A 21,475-nucleotide genomic window follows, 5' to 3' on the forward strand; every position below is an offset into this window, starting at 1 on the left:
GGGGCCAGAGTCAAAATTTATACAAGTTCTGTTCCCCTTCCCCCAAGGATGTTTGTGGCCAAATTTGGTTACAATCCATTCAGAACTCTATGACTAGTAGCGATTTAAAGGATTTACCTCTATTTCCCCTATTGGGCCCCGCCCCTCCTGCCCCTGGAGGACCAGAGCCAAAATTTATACAAGTTCTGTTCCCCTTCCCCCAAGGATGTTTGTGGCCAAATTTGGTTACATTCCATTCAGAACTCTATGACTAGTAGCGATTTAAAGGGTTTACCTCTATTACCCCTATTGGGCCCCGCCCCTCCTGCTAGAGCTGCCGCGGTTCACCGGTATATTGGGGTATTGCAATACACCACCAAAAAATATTGTACCGCGATACAGTTTACCTGTACCGGTTTTTACGATATATTTTCTTAGTATCATAATTTCATTAATTTGATATAATTAAAACGTCCTGTCATTAAAACAAAACCAGCAAGTTGTATTTGTTTTCCTTTCCGATAATATGAAGCCATGTGGGTATCCTTTTCGTTTTCATTCGATTCAGATGTCGGTCAAATGTTTGTAACTAACGTGTATAATGTTCAAATGATTCAAACATTTGCATGACGTTGAATATAAACAATATGACATCAGGCTAGTTTCTGAAATATTATCAAGCTGATTCGCTCCATCAATCAACAATACCGGAATATCTAATTCTCTAAACACATTTAAGGCCCGGTGAATACATGGCTGCAGGGATTTTGCCAGCTTTTTCAGGCTTCATCGTCCGCCGCCATTTTCGATTTCCTACACGTGTCAAAACAACACTGCAAGCCGGTCAGCCCTTTGAAGTTTAATCACGATCGTAAGCTTATTTTGCCAGGACAATTGTACGTAAATTTGTTCATCATTTAGGTTCAAAAGTGTAAATATTTGCAGACACTATCATGTTTAGTTATTGCATTATTAGGTTACGATCGTCTGTAACAGTTAGCCTAGCGTTTTCACAAACAGACTCGTATTTTTTTAAAACAAGAACACATTTGAACATTTTTGTTACTCAACAACATGGTTCAAATCGATGTAAAACTACATAACATAGCACTGTATGTTTGTATAATGTAATGGGTGTTTTTATTATGGAATATATACAAAATAGACAACACATATGTTAAGGTCAAAATATTGCAATACATATCACAATACAGTTGTTGTGTATCGCAATATATCGTGGTACGCTTCTGCCGTATCGCGGCAGCCCTAGGATTTGGCGGCTTCGAGAGTATCCAGACATGCATATCGCAAACATGGATGAAACTCTGGTGTGGTTTGACATGCCAGGGAAATCAACACTGGAACTAAAGGGAGAAAAGGAAGTTAGGGTGTATAGTACGGGACATGAAAAACAAAAGATTACGGTGACACTAGCAGCCTATGCTGACGGCACAAAAATCGCACCACTTGTACACTTGCCTGGAATTCGTCCGCTACCAAAAAGTGATATCCCGAGCGGTATCGTAGTATACATGTGTGGGGCTGGAGCGAAATCATGGGCAAATGAAGAAAGTATTAAGTTTTGGCTGAAGAAAATATGGGGTGTTAACAACACTGACAAACGACTACTGGTGTGGGATTCATTCCGGGGTCATTTAACAGAGGATGTTAAAAAATTGGTACGTCAGAAGTACAACACCGATATCTGTGTGATTCCCGGAGGATGCACTTGTAAATTGCAACCTGCTGACGTTTCCTGGAACAAACCCTTTAAACAGAAACTTGGAGAGTTGTATGATGAGGCTCCTGCCCCCGGGGGACCAGAGCCAAAATTCATACAAGTTCTGTTCCCCTTCCCCAAAGGATGTTTGTGGCCAAATTTGGTTACATTCCATTCAGAACTCTATGACAAGTAGCGATTTAAAGGATTTACCTCTATTTCCCCTATTGGGCCCCGCCCCTCCTGCCCCTGGGGGATCAGAGCCAAAATTTATACAAGTTCTGTTCCCCTTCCCCCAAGGATGTTTGTGGCCAAATTTGGTTACAATTCATGTAGAGCTCTAGGACAAGTAGAGATTTAAAGGATTTACCTCTATTTCCCCTATTGGGCCCCGCCCCTCCTCTCCCGGGGGTGGGGGGGGGGGGGGGGGGGGGTGTCAGAGCCAAAATTTATACAAGGTCTGTTCCCCTTCCCCCAAGGATGTTTGTGGCAAAATTTGGTTACATTCCATTCAGAACTCTATGACTAGTAGCGATTTAAAGGGGTTTACCTCTATTACCCGTATTGGGACCCGCCCCTCCTGCCCCCTGGGGACCAGAGTCAAAATTTACACAAGTTCTGTTCCCCTTCCCCCAAGGATGTTTGTGGCAGAATTTGGTTACAATTCATATAGAACTCTATTACAAGTAGCGATTTAAAGGATTAACCTCTATTTCCCCTATTGGGCCCCGCCCCTCCTGCCCCCAGGGGACCAGAGTCAAAATTTATACAAGTTCTGTTCCCCTTCCCCCAAGGATGTTTGTGGCCGAGTTTGGTTACAATTCATGTAGAACTCTGACTAGTAGCGATTTAAAGGATTTACCTCCATTTCCCCTATTGGGCCCCGCCCCTCCTGCCCCCGGGGGACCAGAGCCAAAATTTATACAAGTTCTGTTCCTCTTCCCCCAAGGATGTTTGTGGCCAAATTTGGTTACATTCCATTCAGAACTCTATGACTTGTAGCGATTTAAAGGATTTACCTCTATTTCCCCTATTGGGCTCCGCCCCTCCTGCCCCCGGGGGATCAGAGCCAAAATTTATACAAGTTCTGTTCCCCTTCCCCCAAGGATGTTTGTGGCTAATTTTGGTTACAATCCATGCAGAACTCTAGGACAAGTAGCGATTTAAAGGATTTACCTCTATTTCCCCTATTGGGCCCCGCCCCTCCTGACCCTGGAGGACCAGAGCCAAAATTTATACAAGTTCTGTTCCCCTTCCCCCAAGGATGTTTTGTGGTCAAATTTGGTTACAATCCATGCAGAACTCTAGGACAAGTTGCGATTGATAGGATTACCTCTATTTCCCCTATTGGGCCCCGCCCCTCCTGCCCCGGGGGGGGGGGGGGACAGAGCCAAAATTTATACAAGTTCTGTTTCCCCTCCCCCAAGGATGTTTGTGGCCAAATTTGGTTACAATCCATGCAGAACTCTATGACTAATAGCGATTTAAAGGAAATGTTGACGGACGGACGGACGGGACGGACGGGTGAGCTTATGTCATGGCGCGGCGTCCGTCCCATTAGGTGTCATGTCCAGGTGACCTTTGAAAATAGCCAATTAAAATTGCTACTTGCAAAATTTTGACAGTGAATTTCAGGGGACGAAATAGTTTGAAAAACTGTCAGAATGGTTTTGGTTTACGTAGTCATCTCGCCCAAAGAGCACATCAAAGCTAATTGTGTATGTATACTGGGACGAAAAATCGTTTTCAATTGAAGTTGAAAGGTGTAGAAAATGGATTGGGTATGAATACCACGTGGTATAAAGGTCATCTGAACGTGACCCCCTATGGGATTTTGATATTTAACGGAGTGATTATAAGGAACTGTATTTTAATCAGATTGGTAAATAACCGTCAGATTTCAACGTAGTCATTTCGCCCTAGATCACAACATAGCTAATTGTATGGATATGTTTGGGCGAAATGGCGTTGTCAATTGATTTACAAATTTGCAGAAAATGCATTTGATCTGAAAAACACGTGGTATAAGGCTCATCAGAATATGGACCCTGATGGGATGTTGTCAGATCCTCTATAAAACGGAGTAGTTATAAGGATCTATATTTTAATCTTATCAGTCGGCTCATATTGTTATATTTGACCCATCTCGCCCAAATGTGGGTACAGAGGACGAGTTGTCTCGTCCTTAATTGAATTAACATTGAGAATATATTGCGACGGTTTTCGTTGTCTTATAGTCCGTACGTATGTACATGTTCGGTAGTTGCCGATCGTAATAATACTACGATTGCCGAAAGCGGCCGTACATATTAAGGCCCTGCAGGTAGGGCGTTAGAATTGTACCTGCTGCCCCTATTGCATATCATAAAAGGCGACTAAATTTAGGATATTTTTAGCTCACCTGGCCCGAAGGGCCGGTGAGCTTATGTCATGGCGTCCGTCGTCCGTCCGTCCGTCCGTCCGTCAACATTTCCTTTAAATCGCTACTAGTCATAGAGTTCTGCATGGATTGTAACCAAATTTGGCCACAAACATCCTTGGGGGAGGGGGAACAGAACTTGTATAAATTTTGGCTCTGTCCCCCCCCCCCCCGGGGCAGGAGGGGCGGGGCCCAATAGGGGAAATAGAGGTAAATCCTATAAATCGCTACTTGTCCTAGAGTTCTGCATGGATTGTAACCAAATTTGACCACAAACATCCTTGGGGGAGGGGAAACAGAACTTGTATAAATTTTGGCTCTGGTCCCCCAGGGGCAGGAGGGGCGGGGCCCAATAGGGGTAATAGAGGTAAATCCTTTAAATCGCTACTTGTCCTAGAGTTCTGCATGGATTGTAACCAAAATTAGCCACAAACATCCTTGGGGGAAGGGGAACAGAACTTGTATAAATTTTGGCTCTGACCCCCCGGGGGCAGGAGGGGCGGGGCCCAATAGGGGTAATAAAGGTAAATCCTTTAAATCGCTTCTCGTCATAGAGCTCTGAATGGAATGGAACCAAATTTGGCCACAAACATCCTTTGGGGAAGGGGAACAGAATTTGTATAAATTTTGGCTCTGGTCCCCTGGGGGCAGGAGGGGCGGGGCCCAATAGGGGAAATAGAGGTAAATCCTTTAAATCGCTACTAGTCATAGAGTTCTGAATGGAATGTAACCAAATTTGGCCACAAACATCCTTGGGGGAGGGGGAACAGACCTTGTATAAATTTTGGCTCTGACCCCCCGGAGGCAGGAGGGGCGGGGCCCAATAGGGGAAATAGAGGTAAATCCTTTAAATCGCTACTTGTCCTAGAGCTCTACATGAATTGTAACCAAATTTGGCCACAAACATCCTTGGGGGAAGGGGAACAGAACTTGTATAAATTTTGGCTCTGGTCCCCCGGGGGCAGGAGGGGCGGGGCCCAATAGGGGAAATAGAGGTAAATCCTTTAAATCGCTACTAGTCATAGAGTTCTGAATGGAATGTAACCAAATTTGGCCACAAACATCCTTGGGGGAAGGGGAACAGAACTTGTATAAATTTTGGCTCTGACCCCTCGGGGGCAGGAGGGGCGGGGCCCAATAGGGGAAATAGAGGTTAATCCTTTAGATCGCTACTAGTCATAGAGTTCTGAATGGATTGTAACCAAATTTGGCCACAAACATCCTTGGGGGAAGGGGAACAGAACTTGTATAAATTTTGACTCTGGCCCCCCGAGGGCAGGACGGATGGGGCCCAATAGGGGAAATAGAGGTAAATCCTATAAATCACTTCTTGTCCTAGAGTTTTGCTTGGATTGTGACCAAATTTGGCCATAAACATCCTTGGGGGAAGGGGAACAGAACTTGTATAAATTTTGGCTCTGACCCCCTTGGGGCGGGAGGGGTGGGGCCCAATAGGGGATTTAGAGGTTAATATTAAAATTCCTTCAGAAAAGAAACAATGAACCTGTATTCAGAACATTACTTGGCATTACAAACCAGGTGAGCGATACAGGCCCTCTGGGCCTCTTGTCTTTTCTATTCTTCCTAACTGACTTTATCCTTCCTAATGCCTCCCTTGGCACCGCCTCACTTTTGGCCTTGAGTTGAGCGTTCGCCCCTGTGAGGAAGGCTCTGGGTTCTGTCCCCTGGCCGAGACACACCGAAGTCTATAAAAGTGGTAGTTTCTGCTCCTTCTTAGCGCTCAGCAAAAAGGGAGTGGGACGACTGGTTCGCCCGTTGTCAGTATAATGTGACCGGGTGGGGTGTGTTGCTTGGTGTCTTCGGCGGCATGCCCCAGTGATATAGCACTATAAAAAGGGCAAAAGTTCCTCTATACAAGAAGACACAACATGAATATACCGCAGTCTCCCGAAACACGCACCTCGCACAACATACACGCAACACACCGCATACATGGGAGGCCGTCCTTACATGACCATAACTGTTAAATTGTAGCGAAAAACTGCGGGAGTTATATAATTATGTATTCCCAGCCCGCAGCCCTCGGTAGATGCCTTCTAGGGTAGCGTCAGGCACCCGCCACAATACCCGAGTTTTAATTAAAGTAGAGTGGGTCGTCGAGTAACACAATTCAACGCTGTTACAAAGTTCCACGTGTATTCAGCAACAATAGCATTTACAGGATACAGTTACAGTTCACAGGATAAACACTCCGCTCTCTCTAGCATAGAAACGTGCACTTAGACAATAGTCCAATCCAGCTAATACATGAACTCCTTCATTTAAACCAGCTAACACCTGACCTCTGTCATTCAAACCAGCAAACACCTGAACTCCGTCATTAAAACTAGCTAACACCTGAACTCCCTGAGCTTCAGTTTCGTGCCCCTTTTATAGCAAACATGCAGGAGCACCACCCGCTCCTTTGCAGGAGCGATGGGCTCTGGTTACCAAATTGACAATAACACTAAACATAACACTTAGAATCAAAGTACTGAAGGGGGGGGGGGGTCGGACTGAAGATCTGTTTGTTGCTTTTTTTTATCATTTTCACACGTGTTGAAATTATCAGTCTAATCTCACTGTCTGCACGTTGATATCGATATACAAAATGGTTCGTTGTAACGTCGGTATTTTTCTTTTGATATAGCCATCAATTAATCTACATAAAGTGTACTTCATCTTCTGTATTTTTGAGAAATGAACAAATGTTTGATTTGGATACTTTCACCTTACACTTATTTCATTGTCATCATAAGATCAAATGTTATGTCGGTGACCTTCATTTGAAATGCATGCATTTTGTTCACCAGAAAACCAATTACTCCCGACTGGCGCAGAGGAAAATGCACTGTTGGTGTAGTTTATGAATTGGTATTAATGAATTCAAAAACGATTCAAAAGATTTCAAACATTGACATTTATATACGAGAAGAACGATTCCCTGTCATGATTACTACAGAGTTAAGAAAAGTTGTTTGTTGTCCCCTTGGTTGTTGATTAGAAGTACTTTTGGTTATTTGACCCGTGAGCTTAAATCAAGGTCAAGGTCATTCAGGTCCAATGTCAGGTCTCTGGGCCTTTGTTAAGAAGTTGTTTATATGGAAAAGTTGATGCCGGGCGGACGGACACCGCGCCACTACATAAGCTCACCTGCCGGTGAACTAAAAATGGTTGTCTGTTGTCAATTTTGTTTTCGGGTCAGTCTCAAAACAGATCATACACAACTTGGGAAATCTGAGGAGGATCCATCTAAGAACTTTCTGAGAAATAGCAATAACATGAATTGTTTAAGGACGGACGGACAGACACCAAATGAAGGGCAATTTCATAGTTGGTTCTTTATAAGGTTGAACAAAATTTATGAATGTTCTTAAAACTTTGTGTACACAATAATTTGGAACAATGCATCTCTCCAGATATTAAATTTTCACTTGTTCTAATATCCAATACATGCAATATGATAAAACATTATTTTTTGGGTGTATTAGGCACACAAAAACACTACTATATATTATGGGTTGTTTGTCAATAAACCACAGTATTGAATTGAAAAATGGTTTCAAACTGTTTTATTTATAATGACAAAATGAGATTATGATATAAGGAAACGCACATACATGTATATATACAAGATAATATTGTATAATCAAGGATTTGGCACTGCAACAAGAGTTTAAATGATTACCTTGATGAAAAAGTTATAATCAAACTTTAGGATTACATGTATTGCAATAAAATCAATGTTTACGTTACTATGGAAATTTGACCTAAATTATTACAATATGTATGCATTAATTGCAACTGATCTCTGACATAGAGAAATCTTTTTCATTATTTTGATGTTTGATTCATAACAAAATGATACTAGTAATTTCAAACAGATAAATACATAATCATTACCAAATGTGTTTTCATGATACAAATTTATGGCAAGAGGCCAACAGGCCTTAACGGTCATCCAAATTTAAATACTCTAATACATTTGTAGTGTACATACTGTACACAGAAACAGTGTAGGGGTACTGACAACATAGGTGTGTTGGTCATGGCTGTCATCTTGGATTTTTAACAAACTACAACACTTGGTAATAACCATTGCAGCATCATTTCGGGCAAGTTTAAGCCAGATCCAATTGGTTGAACTTAAGATTTTGAAATTTGAAAAGTTTACGAAATATGGACCAAGTGACGATGGACAAAACACAATGATTATAGGTCATTTTGACCTTTCGGGTCATGCAGATGACCTAAAAATGGTATTTAAACCTCGCAATATTATATAATCATGACTATGGTTCAAGCAATGAAACAACATAGGTTATTTTCTTTTTAAAAAGTATTACATACATGTGTTTGAAAGGAAGACTACGTGTCGATTCTAACCTTCTCAATCTCAACTAGCTATATATATTATAGTCAACTAATACAAGAAATGTCTCCGATATGAAATACCAGTGATACATGTGTAACAAGTACATAGAGTAGTACGACATTGAAAACAGTAACATGAATATTGCCAGAAGGCTCTTCTCTAGATATATAAGTGTTTTCAATTAACACAAACAATATATGACATTCAATGATACCTTTGGCGACAGTTTTCATACGGTTCTACACCATTTCCATAAGACTGCAACATTTTGAAAACCAATGCTTAAGCTGTCCTCAATTGGTTTGTTTGTTTGTTTGATTAATTAACGTCCTATTAACAGCTATGGTCATGTAAGGACGGCCTCCCATGTATGCGGTGTGTTGCGTGTATGATGTGCGAGGTGCGTGTTTTGGGAGACTGCGGTAAATTCATGTGTTTCAAACTGTTGTTACAAAACTATTGCGTTCAGTACTTCGAAACTGACTTTGATCCCATGAATATTCACTGTGTATGTCTGTTCAAAGAAGTTTTGGCACGATAGTTTTTGCTTGGACGAATTCCATTGTTGAGACATCAGATAGCATGAATGTAGCATAGTAAAAGAACAGGCCTATTTCAGAAATAAAATATGGCACTGCAACAAAAGTAAATTTACCTTGATGAAAAGTGTGTGATCACAATGGTACTAGGTCACAGCTACTTTTGTATTACATGTATTGCAATAAGGTAAATGTTACTATGGAAATATGAAAAAAAAACATTATATGTATTAGTTATTGCAACTTAGAGAACACTTTTTCTTTATTCTGATATTTGATTCATAGCAAAATTTCAAAAATTTAAAAAAAGAAAAGGAAAAGAGACGTCTTAATTTTAAATCCTCCAATAGTGAAAGTTACAATAGGCCTTTCGAGATACCAGAATTGCTCGAGTCCCTTGTGAAATCAAAGGACTCGGCAGCTGGACCAGACGAAATTCCATATATGTTTTTAAAACAATTACCAGACTCTTCACTAAAATGTCTTTTAACTATATTTAATCAAGTTTACTCTTCTGGCGAAATTCCCGAGTCTTGGAAGGAATCTACTATTATACCCCTTCCAAAGCCCGGGAAAGATGCTACTGATGCCAATAACTATCGTCCTATTTCATTGACGAGTTGTATTTGTAAAACTCTAGAACGTATGATAAATACTAGATTAGTTTGGTTCCTGGAATCAAATAATATTTTAAGTCCTTTGCAAAGCGGCTTTAGAAACCGCAGGGGAACGGTAGACCACTTAGTTAGACTAGAAACATTTAACGAGAAGCATTTGCCAAGAAAGAACATCTTGTGGCCGTATTCTTTGACCTTGAAAAGGCATACGACACAACTTGGCAATATGGAATCATGAACGATCTCCATGATATCGGTATACGTGGTAATTTGCCAAAGTTTATTTCAAATTTTATATCTGACAGGCATTTCAAAGTTCGAACGGGTTCAACTTATTCAGAAACAGAAACACAGGAGATGGGCGTCCCTCAGGGTGGTATCCTGTCCGTCACACTTTTTGGATTAAAAATTAACAGCATAACTAAATGTCTTGGCCAATCTACGGAAGGGTCTCTATTTGTGGATGATTTCTTGTTTCAAATCTGTTTGTGCTAGGCGAAGAGCAGTCTTAGCCGCTTTATCAGCCGGTTCATTCCACTCTGATTTTGCAAAAAGAAATATGCAAAGAATGCGTATGACCTTAACTAGAATGCAAGGGATGCGTCATGTACAATTGCATTGTATTTTTTACTGCGAATAAATTGAGAATGCAGGACTAGAATGCAAGGGATGCGTCATGTACAATTGCATTGTTTTTTTACTGGCGAATAAATTGAGAATGCAGGGATTGTTCCAATGCAAGCGGTATCCAGACAAGACATGACTGGTGAGTTTTATACATTTGCCATTATTTATATATATCTATATATCTAACAATTAACATTGATGCTACGCACTTCTGCTTTATGATTACATTCATTTCAAATAAGTATACGTGGAGACTGGTTGATACAACGTTGTTTTCCTTTCTTTTTTTATAGAATGAAATCAAATATGTGATCACATGTTAAATGGTACTGCCCAATTGAACCACATCAATTCAAATTACTTTTGGTCAACTTGACATCACTTCAATGAAAAGTGTGAAGTATCATGTATTTGGAAAGAATCCAAACATATTTTAGTTTAAGTGTGCATATTATTTTAATTTTAAAATGAGTTGTTTGTTACATACCTGGGCAATCTTTCCAACAACCGTATATTTTTGTGGAGAAGCAAGAGAATCTGCTAGTTTCCTCTTCAGCCCCTGTTGTGGGTGATCCTCTGGGAGACAGGTCTTCAATGCCAATGGCCACTGGGATTTTGGACGATAGTGATATGGTGCTGGAACTGACACACCAATAGGCATCACCTTTGACTACCAGGTCGCTGAACGTGAAGGATCGTCCTACTTGGACAAAGTTGAATTTGTGTTTTTGATAACACCTTATGTAAACAATAGTGGTATTGTTTATGCCAATAACATTGAAGTAGGTCATCTTGTTTCCAGTGTTCTCATAGGATTGTAAAGTATGTGATTTCTTTACCACATTCACTTTCACAGTCTTTTTCTCTGACTCGGATGCAGCAGCTTGCGACTGAATTGAAAAGGAATAAAAAAACAACCATATTGTATTGTATCATTTATCATGTACATAAAAAGTAATTATAGATTTTACAAATGTAGGCAAAAGTTGCATCACATATATATGGATCATAAATAAAATATAAATTATTCATATCTTCATCATTGACATTGATTTTCAGTAAAACAAACATACATGTTCATAAATAAATGTCCAATGCACTGCAAACTGTTTACTTATTCTGAAGCAGAGATCTAAAACGATCATATTCTTCCAAAACATCATCTGGTGGGCGAACATGTTTAGGGTAAAATTTCAACACACACAAAAAAGACCCAATAATGATTTAACTCTACTCCATGCAACATATGCCATTCCTTTTTCAAATAATGTATTGCCAATATCCAAAACAACTTTATCCAATTTTATTTAGTACTCGTGCAATATCTTAATTTCATTTAGTACTCGTGCAATATCTTCAGAAAGGATAACTTATTCAAGTCCATAGTACTGGTTGAGAAAAGCCATGTCAAATCTCTCCATTGTTGTGTCGCTGATCTGGGTAAGTATCTGCAAGGTGAGTGTATTTGTTTAAATGGAGCTTCTACAAAGGATATGATTTAACGCCTCCAAAGGAGATTGTGGATGAACACAGTTATGGGTACTATTTACCATCACAAGCGTAGATTTTGTGATTTCGGCTTGGTTTTTGAGGTACCCATTAGAAAGGAGACGACATTTCGACTGGATAGGGAAATGTCTATCTAGCTTATTTTTCTCGTAAATTCTCCGATTCATCAGGCCATATCTTTGTCAATACTTGGCCAAATTTGTTCATCAAGCACTCATTGGAAAGATAACTTATTTCTCTTTAATGTAAGATATGCGTTAATGGTGTATAATGCCCATTTTTTAAATAATCACGTTTTTTTAGCTCACCTGGCCCAAAGGGCCCGGTGAGCTTGTGTCATGGCGCGGCGTCCGTCCGTCCGGTTGTCAACATTTCCTTTAAATCGCTTACTAGTCATAGAGTTCTGCATGGATTGTAACCAAATTTGGCCACAAACATCTTTGCGGGAAGGGTACAGAATTTGTATAAATTTTGGCTCTGGCTCCCCCGGGGGCTGGAGGGGTGGGGCCCAATATGGGAAATAGAGGTAAATCCTTTAAATCGCTACTAGTCATAGAGTTCTGCATGGAATGTAACCAAATTTGGCCAGAAATATCCGTGGTAGAATAAGAACTGCGTCTGGCACCTGGAGCTTTTCGAACAACACCTGTGAAGAGTCTCCATGTGGAAGCTAATGAGCCATCTCTAGACGATCGACGAAAGAAATTAGGCTTACAGTATGCTGCTCAACTGAAATACAATCCCAAAAACCCCGCATTCGATCTTGTATTTAATCCACAACACCAGCATATATTCAGACAAAATCAAAAGCTCATACCAACATTTGGCATCAGAATTTCAAAGTTTTTGCATGAACTAAATATAAATTTCGACACCATTGACGAGTACACCATATCGGATGTACCACCATGGCTCATCCAAACACCTGATATCAAGTTATCTCTACATGAGAGGGCAATATCCAGTGCATTACCCGAAGAACACAAATCCTCCTTTCGGAAGTGCATTAGGGCTTTCCCTGAACATGTTCAGATCTACACTGACGGATCAAAAGATGGTGATAATGTTGCGGCAGCATGCTGTACATGTAACCACTGCTCTTCTATCCGACTCCCTGATGTTGCCTCCATTTTCTCTGCGGAAGTATATGCTATTGGTCTGGCGCATGACCATATCGAAGAACACCGCATTGAAAAGGCAATTATCTGTTCCGACTCTCTTTGGGTTCTTCAGGCTTTGAAATCAAGAAACCCTAGAAACACCTTAATCCAAAATCTTTTGATCCGAACATTTCGATTGTCTTCTAAAACTCAAATTACTTATCTCTGGATTCCCAGCCATGTGGGTATAAAGGGAAATGAAAAGGTCGATAAAGCAGCTAAGACTGCTCTTGGCCTAGCACAAACAGATTTGAAACTACCATACACCGACATCAAACCTTACATTCAGTCAGCCATTAAACACCATTGGCGACAAAGGTGGTCTACCGAAATAAACAATAAACTGTTTAAAATACAACCTACACTTAATCCTAACCTGTCCAGTCGGAGAGACCGCAGAGAGGAAGTTGTTTCTCTCTCGGCTCCGAATTGGACCACACAGATATTTTACACACTCCTATCTATTGAGAGAGGAAGGATCCACCGTACATGCCATGCATGTGAGTTCTCCTCTCACAGTGAGGAGCACGTGAATATTATTGCATTGTATTCAAAGTTATTAAAACACATACGAGTATGAGTTACTATGATGTCCTCGTGACATGTACACTTTGTTTTCATGCCGTCGATACATAATCGTATTTTAATCAATTAACCTCAAAGAGATAGGTATGTTTTAAACAAAATATGAACCGTTTTCCCCCTCATCATAATCATCGTATCATCACTCAAACAAGAACAAAACCCTAGGACCCCTAGTTTGTGTATATTGCATTTTGGGACCGATCGGTCAACGTAAATGGCCGGACAGGCGGCATCTTGGATTTTTGATAGTAAAGTTTGTTACCCGACAATTTCTCAGAAAAGTACTACGAATGGATCTTTCTCAAATTTCATATGTAGTCCTTCCCCCCTAGGCCCTTACCCTTGTTGTGCATATTGCATTTTTGGACCGATCGGTCAACAAAATGGCCGACCAGCGGCCATCTTGGATTTTGATAGTTAAAGTTTGTTACCGCTATTTCTCACAAAGTACACAAGGGATATTTCTCAAATTTCATAGGTAGGTTCCCCTAAGACTGTAGTTGGCATATTGCATTTTGGGACCGATCGGTCAACAAAATGGCCGACCGGCGGCCATCTTGAATTTTGATAGTTAAAGTTTGTTACCGCTATTTCTCAGAAAGTACTGAAGGGATCTTTTCTCAAATTCCATATGTAGGTTCCCCTAGGACCTTATTTGTGCATATTGCATTTTGGGACCGATCGGTCAACAAAATGGCCGACCGGCGGCCATCTTGGTTTATGATAGTAAAGTTTGTTACTGCTATTTCTCAGAAAGTACTCAAGGGAATTTCTCAAATTCATATGTAGGTTCCCCTAGGACCTTATTTGTGCATATTGCATTTTTTTGGAATGATCGGTCAACAAGATGGCTGACCTGCCGCCATCTTGGATTTTGATAGTTATCGCTATTTGTCAGAAATTACTGAAGGGATATATCTCAAATTCCATGCGTAGGTTTCCCCTGGGCCCTAGTTGTGCATAGTACCTTTTGGGACTGATCGGTCAACAAGATGGCCAACCGGCCTCTATCTTGGATTTCACCGCTGTTTCTCAGAAAGTAATGAAGCGATCTGTCTTAAATTTCGTATGTAGTATGTTTGAAAAAGTTTGAAAAGCAGGGAAAAGATCCCTCTTTCCATTGTAAGACGTAGATCATACTTTGGTGGGCGCCAAGATACCTCTGGGATCTCTTGTTTCACATGCAGTTATTGTCATTCGTTTTGGTGTCATTCCATGTTCTAGTCTAAAAGGAGAAACAAATCTTCAAAAATTAAGACTTTGAAGCTATTTCTAAACGTGAATTATTTACAGCTAATGTACACATGTAGATTTCACTGTACATGTATTTGAGAACAAAAGGGGGAGGGTTTTTTCGATGTGTTTTTTCAGGTATTAAAAGGTGAAGATGTCCTCACATCATTGTTGTTTACAAGTCGTTTGAGCGAAAATAAAATAGGGAGCATATTTAATCAAAGTACTGATAGTACTGTATCGGTAAAACTTCTGGAAGATAGGAGTTGAGTCAAGTGTACAAGTAAATGTCAGTAACATTGTAACTTGAAGTAAATTAACGATCTAAAGATTGCACGACATGAAGTTTGTTTAGGAATAGCAGTATTATGTCTGAAATAAAACAAATGAACACACGTAATTGTTTTTTTTTAGGTCATCTGACCCGAAGGGTCAGGATGACCTATAGTCGTCATGTTTCGTCCGTCGTCGTCCGCCGTGCGCCGTGCGCCGTGCGTTAACTTTTCACATTTTGAACTTCTTCTCAAGTTCTACCAGTGCAATTTGGCTGAAACTTGCATGAAATGATCCTGACATGGTCCCGACAAAGTGTTGTTACTTTTCGGGTCGATCCGAAATCCAAGATGGCCGCCACAGCCGCCATCTTGAAAACACATTTTGAACTTCTTCTCAAGTTCTACCGTGCGATTTGGCTGAAACTTGCATGAAATGATCCTGACATGGTCCCGACAAAGTGTTTGTTACTTTTCGGGTCGATCCGAAATCCAAGATGGCCGCCACAGCCGCCATCTTGAAAATACACATTTTGAACTTCTTCTCAAGTTCTACCGGTGCGATTGGCTGAAACTTGCATGAAATGATCCTGACATGGTCCCGACAAAGTGTTGTTTTATTTTGCGGGTCAATCCGAAATCCAAGATGGGCCGCCACAGCCGCCATCTTGAAAATACATTTTGAACTTCTTCTCAAGTTCTACCGGTGTGTATCGGGCTGAAACTTGCATGAAATGATCCTGACATTGGTCCCGACAAAGTGTTGTTATTTTTCGGGTCAATCCGAAAACCAAGATGGCTGCCACAGCCGCCATCTTTAAAACACATTTTGAACTTCTTCTCAAGTTTCTACCAGTGCGATTTGGCTGAAACTTGCATGAAATGATCCTGACATCGTCCCGACAAAGTGTTGTTACATCAACTGGTTGACTCCCAAAATCGAAGAATGGCTACCATTGCACTATATACTTAATGTAACATTCCTACAAGTTTAAGGGCCCTATTGGGCCCTCTTTGTGTATGAAATAAAAATTGTTTGAAAGAAATTGAAAATGATCATGACATCGTCCTGACAAAGTGACACCAAGAATGAAATTAAAATTTACCATTGCCTAAGGTAGTCAGATGACATACGGCCTCGATTGTCCTAGGAGTATCGGCTCCGCAGCTCCTAATCTACAGATGCATGAACCCTAATCCAGAATCAGGGGACTGCCGTCTGGTCACTTGGAGCTTGTCTGAATCAACACCTTTTGAAGAGTCCTCCATGTGGAATGCTAATGAGCCATCTCTAGACGACGTCGAACGGAAAGAAATTATCCCTTACAGTTATGCTCAGCGTGAGCTGCCCCAACTGAAACCCAATCCCAAAAACCCCGCAATCGAACTTGTAATTAATCCACAACATTCAGGACATATTCAGACAAAATCAAAAGCTCAAACCAACATTTTTGGCAACAGAATTTTCAAAGTTAATGTCATGGCACTGAAAATAAATTTCAGACGCCATATGACGAGATACACTATATCGGATGGTACCAACACCATGGCTCCTTCAAACACCGTGAAAAACAAATTTAACTTTCATGAGAAGGGCAAAAGACCAGAGCATTACCCTAAGAACATAACTCCTCCTTTCGGGATTGCATCATAGCTTTCCCCTGATCATGGAAAAATCTAGCACTGACGGCTCAAAAGATGGTTGATTCAGAAGTTTCGTGCAGCATCGCTTTACATCTAATCACTGTACCTCCTATACGAACTTCCAGAAATGTATGCATCCATTATCACTGTCGGAAGCTTGTGGCTATCGTCCTGGCTCTTGACCACATCGAAGAACACCGCATTGAAAAGGCAAATCCATCTGTTCAGACTCCTATTTCGGAGTTCTATCAGCTTTGAAATCAAGATGGCCCTAGAAATACTCCTTATCCCAAAATCTTTTAAATCCGAACATTTCGATTTATCTTCTAAAACTGCAAATTACTTATACTCTGGATTCCCAGTCATGATGGGAAGTAGAAGGTGAATGAACAGGCTGCATGAAAGCATCAAAGCAAACTGCGTCTTCGCCTAGCACACAACACAGATTTGAAACTACCATATACCGACATCAAACCTTCCAATTTCAGTCAGCCATCAAACAACCATGTGGAGCAACAAAGGTAGGTCCTACCGAAACAAACAATAAACTGTGATTAAAATTCAAACCTACACTTAAATCCTAAAACTGGTCCAGTCGTAGAGAGAACCGCATAGGAGGAAGAATTTTCGATCGTCTCTGCACCGAGACTGGACACACAATGATTTTACCACAATCCTATCTATTGAGAGTGGAGAGGATCCTCCTACATGCCAAGCAATGAGATTCTCCATCTCGACAGTGGAGCATATTTTTTATTGCAATGTATTTATTTTCAACACAAACGAGTATAAATACTACTATGTCTCCGACATGTACACCTTGGTTTTCCATGGCCGTGAGACATAAGTCCGTAATTTTTTAAATAACTCAAGAGAGATCGGTATTTATAAGCGAAAATATGAACGTTTTTCTTCTTATCAATAACAACATATCAACACAACATTACAACGTTTCATCAACAATGAGCATGAGTTTCTCTATCACAGTGTATATAGTCCCAAATTTATTTTTTATCACATGCTAAATTTTTTTTTAATCAAATTAACGTTTACAAATCTGTGTTTTAGGTCGCTTACTTTGCTTTTTACCTTACGCCAGAACTTATATCCTGATATTAATGCATGACTTTGTAGTTTGGCCCTAAAATGACCTTAGTTTGTTCGAAGGGCCCTGTAAAACTCAAACAAACAAACAAACAGAATGACCGGGTAAGGTCCCTTTGGGCGCTCTTGTAGTTGTTTGTAAGAGATTAAACAATGTATTGTCACACTTTAAAACAGCTTCAGGGTTATCTTATGTACATATGGTGTGGTTTTCAGTACAGAACCAATCAATCCAAGAATGAAGTAATTAATGTTGGAGTAAGTCAACTTGTGTAAAAACCAGTTTTTTGTGTACATATGGCACGTTTTCAAACGACCTGAAATCATGTACAATGTCAAATTAAAAGAACAACAAATGCATAATTTACATTGACCTTTTATTCAGATGTAAATATATTGTTTAAATGCTAAAAATGACATCTAACACATACTTTTTAGCAGTATTTTTTGATACAAATGAATGTCTTAATTAAGTACCTATTAATATATGTTTGATGAAATGGAGTATACGTGCATTTTACAGGAAACATGGGAAGATATCAATATTAAGCATACTGGTAATTGAAGCCAAACAGAATGAAATGGATTTAGAAAAATGAAATTCATTTAAGACCAAAGGTATGCACAAAATTTTGTTTATATATGGTTTCATCATCAGGATGTATATGAAAAATCTCATATTATGCTCAAGCAAAGTATTTAAATTAAGGATCACTTTTAAAAATAAATCTGTCAATGCTGTCTGTTATGGCTTTAAAGTTTCTAGTACACATAATATAAATAACTACAAAAGAAATCTAATTTTCAAGTACATAAAAAAATCTAACAACATAAGAATAAATGGCCTGACTTTAAGTGATATAAATGACATGTAATTGAACACCATACAATCTAACTATTAAAATAAGAGGTCAGGCTGTGTAAGAGATATAACTGACATATTGTCAGAAATGATGATATAATTATATGCTTCATAACTTCACATGGCCCTGCAGGTAGGGCGTTAGAATTGTACCTGCTGCCCCTATTGCATGATCGTAAAAGGCGACTAAATTTAGGATCTTATCTTTTCTCTTCTTCCTAACCGACTTAATCTTTCCTAATGCCTCCCTTGGCACCGCCTCACTTTTGGCCTTGAGTTGAGCGTTCGCCCCTGTGAGGAAGGCTCTGGGTTCTGTCCCCTGGCCGAGACACACCAAAGTCTATAAAAGTGGTAGTTTCTGCTCCTGCTTAGCGCTCAGCAAACGGGGAGTGGGACGACTGGTTCGCCCGTTGTCAGTATAATGTGACCGGGTGGGGTGTGTTGCTTGGTGTCTTCGGCGGCATGCTTCAGTGATATAGCACTATAAAAAGGGCAATAGTTCCACTATACAAGAGGACACAACATGAATATACCGCAGTCTCCCAGAACACGCACCTCGCACAACATACACGCAGCGCACCACATACATGGGAGGCCGTCCTTGCATGACCATAGCTGTTAATAGGACGTTAATTAAAGAACCAAACTTCATAACTTCACTCATATTGGTTTGGCAACTACACATTATATTTAAAAGAAAAGAGGAAAAAATCTATTGTTTTGCCTGTTTAATTGTTTTATCAAGTTATATAAATATATATAAACATTTTTGTATATATATATATATATACAATATGTAAATCTCTGGCAACATCACATAGATATTTACATTTTGTCTATGTGTATCAAGTTTGTAGTTCAAGTAAATAACAACATATCTTAACAATAGTTAATATCAAGAGTAAACTAAATGATATATTGTCATCAGGGATATCCTTAATAAGACATCTAAATAAAAGCTTATTATGTGTCATATAAAGACATCTGAGTATATCACCATACCGTAACAACAGTGTTCCTCGTTGAATTCAATTGCACCTTATTCTGCCATTGTCCAGTTAAGCAACTTGAAATAGTTATGTATTGGCCAACTTGGATTGGGAAGCTGGACAATTCCCGCCACAAGGACACGCTCAACTCCTCATCTCCATCAGCCAATGTGAAAGTGTGGATTGGGGTACTATCAGTTCCCACTTTTACGTGACGAAAGCATTCATCCTGAAAGTTAAAAAGGAAACAGAAATGAGGATTGTTAAGTGTGACACAATATACTGGGACACATACTCATAATTCAGCCATGTATTTGATATTATGCAACATGTGCACAATTCCACAATTAGATATACTTAACAAAATTGGGACTACAACATAATTTTTAGGGTTGAAGTTCCAACATTTGTTGGCTTATTAAAACAATAAACAGTGTTTGTTCAGGTTAAATTTAATGTGAAATATGAAAACTTAAGATGCATCTTATTTAAGTTTTTAGTCTGGAAATAGAAATTAATTCCATATTTTATATGCTGTTTAATTATAATTCATAGCAATGAAACAGCCACCACTTATACTGTTAAAACAAAACCTCCAGCTGGGTATATAGAGAAAAGAATACTTTCCAACCTAAGCATCAGAAACATTATTTACCTTAGTTACCTGTCCTGTGACAGTTACTAGTTTTGATGTTGGCATGTTCTTGACCTCCCTCAAGGACTTTGTTGGTGACGGACGACATATCAACTCCACGGCCTACCTGTCAATCTCTGGAGACACCTCTATAGGTGTCCCTAAATGGATCCTGCTGTTTTCAGTGAGGATAATCTTCCTGCTTTCCAGAATGAAATATCTTATCATCAGAGACTTGCAATGCACAATGAATCTTGCAAATATATCACAGTTAAGTGATGCCAAAATGGCATCGGTGTCATCAGCCAAGCTGAAGTTCAGTATTTTCGCAGGGCTGCCAGTACTGTCTGAAAAGGTTGCAGTTGGAACACATTAAACAATCGGCCACTGCGGCCCCTGTATAAAGTCGTATAACAGTACATCAACTCAATAATTTGTGAATATATCATATTTCGAAGAGTTTTGCATAATATTTTAAAATCCTTAACGAACCCATAATTACAGATTGTACAAGAAATTACTTTAATAAGAACGTGAAAAAAATATGCTTGCCATCATACATGCTTTTAAAAGATGAAAATGAGAAGAGACGTTAAATATGTCATTGAAATATTAGCTTTTTAATTAGACTGTTCAGAATTTCTATTATGCTGAAAAGACATTTGCAAAGCTTGTGAGACTATCTCAGATAATCTAAAGATACGACTATGTATGTCAAAATCAGCACATATCAAAGAGTTCAAGAAACCTGAATCAAAATGAAACTTCCAATCAAAATCCAATGTATGTCCCTTTCAAGAGTGTTATCAAAATATAACTTTAGCAGGAATATCCATGAACTTACTTTATCTTGCTCGTTTAGCAGACAACCTCTAACTAGTCAACATTCCGCATTGTTGTTTCCGGATACACATGGACATGGAGGTAGCCGTCCTTACATTGACCATGAGCATCTGCAACAAAAAGCTGAGGACGTTTTAAATTAAATCAAACGAAACAAACAAACACATGAACTGGAATGGATTACAATTAAGAATTTCTCAAACAGCACTTCCCATCCCAACAGTAGACTGTTTCGGAACCAAGATATTTATGGGATTTCCTGTTTTGAAAAATTTGAAAATTATCGTACTTTGGTTATAAAAACAAAACAGAAGCACAAACATACCAGTTGGCAAGAGCACCTGCATGAAACGGTGCTTACAAG

General features: G+C 39.6%; 1 protein-coding gene across 1 annotated transcript; it reads left to right on the forward strand.

The window, feature by feature from the left end:
- The first annotated feature begins 434 nt into the window (after window positions 1-434).
- On the forward strand, window positions 435-16,689 carry LOC138312667 (uncharacterized). The gene is made up of 2 exons (XM_069253456.1): window positions 435-1,854; window positions 16,187-16,689. Exons 1-2 carry the CDS (start codon window positions 1,278-1,280, stop codon window positions 16,687-16,689), a joined length of 1,080 nt encoding a protein of 359 aa, XP_069109557.1. The 5' UTR covers window positions 435-1,277.
- Window positions 16,690-21,475: the final 4,786 nt, after the last annotated feature.

Source organism: Argopecten irradians, unplaced genomic scaffold (genome assembly GCF_041381155.1).
Source record: "Argopecten irradians isolate NY unplaced genomic scaffold, Ai_NY scaffold_0417, whole genome shotgun sequence".
Classification (NCBI taxonomy): domain Eukaryota; kingdom Metazoa; phylum Mollusca; class Bivalvia; order Pectinida; family Pectinidae; genus Argopecten; species Argopecten irradians.

What these genes read in the sequence shown, in the direction of transcription:
- LOC138312667 (XM_069253456.1), top strand. Translation starts at nt 1,278, where the DNA reads ATGCATATCGCAAACATGGATGAAACTCTGGTGTGGTTTGACATGCCA. An exon ending in CCCCAAAGGATGTTTGTGGC is followed by an intron (nt 1,855 to 16,186) that starts CAAATTTGGTTA and finishes CGATTGTCCTAG; the next exon opens with GAGTATCGGCTCCGCAGCTC.